A 924-nucleotide genomic window follows, 5' to 3' on the forward strand; every position below is an offset into this window, starting at 1 on the left:
TCGTTCAAAGAATACCTTGCTTGGAAAGATGGTAAAAATGATTATGACAATTCAAACGTTTACCAAAATGAATTGTTATGACGTTAGCAATTTTAACTAGAATTGATCCTACTTTACGACCTACTGCAGAACAAATTATGGCATTACCTTTGTTTTGGGACTTTAACAAGAAACTCAATTTTATTAAAAGTGCAAGTGATTTATTTGAAATGGACCCGTCAATGATTATTACTAGAGAACTAGATGCTTCAGGGATTGGTATAAGATGGCACCAATCCTTAGACCCTGGGTTAGTTGATTCATTAGTAAAATTTAGAAAATACGATTTTAACAAAACAAGGGATTTATTAAGGGCTATTAGAAACAAAAGCCATCATTTTTATAATTTACCTAAAAACGAACAAAACTTATTTACCAGTTTCCCTGACGGATTCTATCTTTATTTCTATAAACGTTTTCCAGGTCTTCTTATTCTAGTTTATAATATCGTTAAAAAGCATTATCCTAATGAACCAATTTTTAACGAATTTTTTATTTATGACTCAAAGTAAGTCAAATGAAGTTATTTTTATTGTCGTTCTAATTTCTTTATAATTTTGATTATCTAACAACATTATACCTTAACGTTTTGTCCAGAGTTGTTACTTTTAATAATGTAGTTTTTCAATACCTTGTGAATGTTATATTTTTCTCATAATCACATATAATTTTTCTAAATATTAATTGATTTATTTCCTTACAGACTCGTCATACATTCTTGTATACTCTTGACATACTCCTAAAAATTGAAACAGCTTATTCATAAAAGTATATTACTACTAAAACAATTTACAGTGTATTTTTAAAATATATAAAAGAACAATCTCATATCAAAGAAGAGAAGTAATATGGAAAGAAAAAATTTTAGTATTGTAAAAAAATAAT

At 26.7% G+C, this 924-nt stretch overlaps 1 protein-coding gene across 1 annotated transcript, besides 1 other annotated feature; it reads left to right on the forward strand.

Moving 5' to 3' along the window:
• Nucleotides 1-77: 77 nt before the first annotated feature.
• EDI_288720 (uncharacterized protein) lies at nt 78-551 on the forward strand (the record flags this gene model as incomplete). Its single annotated transcript, XM_001741123.1, has 1 exon — nt 78-551. One exon carries the CDS (start codon nt 78-80, stop codon nt 549-551), a length of 474 nt encoding a protein of 157 aa, XP_001741175.1.
• A 344-nt stretch (nt 552-895) lies between these two features.
• Nucleotides 896-924: part of a sequence feature (AT_rich) that runs on past the window's edge.

Source organism: Entamoeba dispar, genomic scaffold (assembly GCF_000209125.1).
Source record: "Entamoeba dispar SAW760 scf_1105229463589 genomic scaffold, whole genome shotgun sequence".
Lineage (NCBI taxonomy): Eukaryota > Evosea > Mastigamoebida > Endamoebidae > Entamoeba > Entamoeba dispar.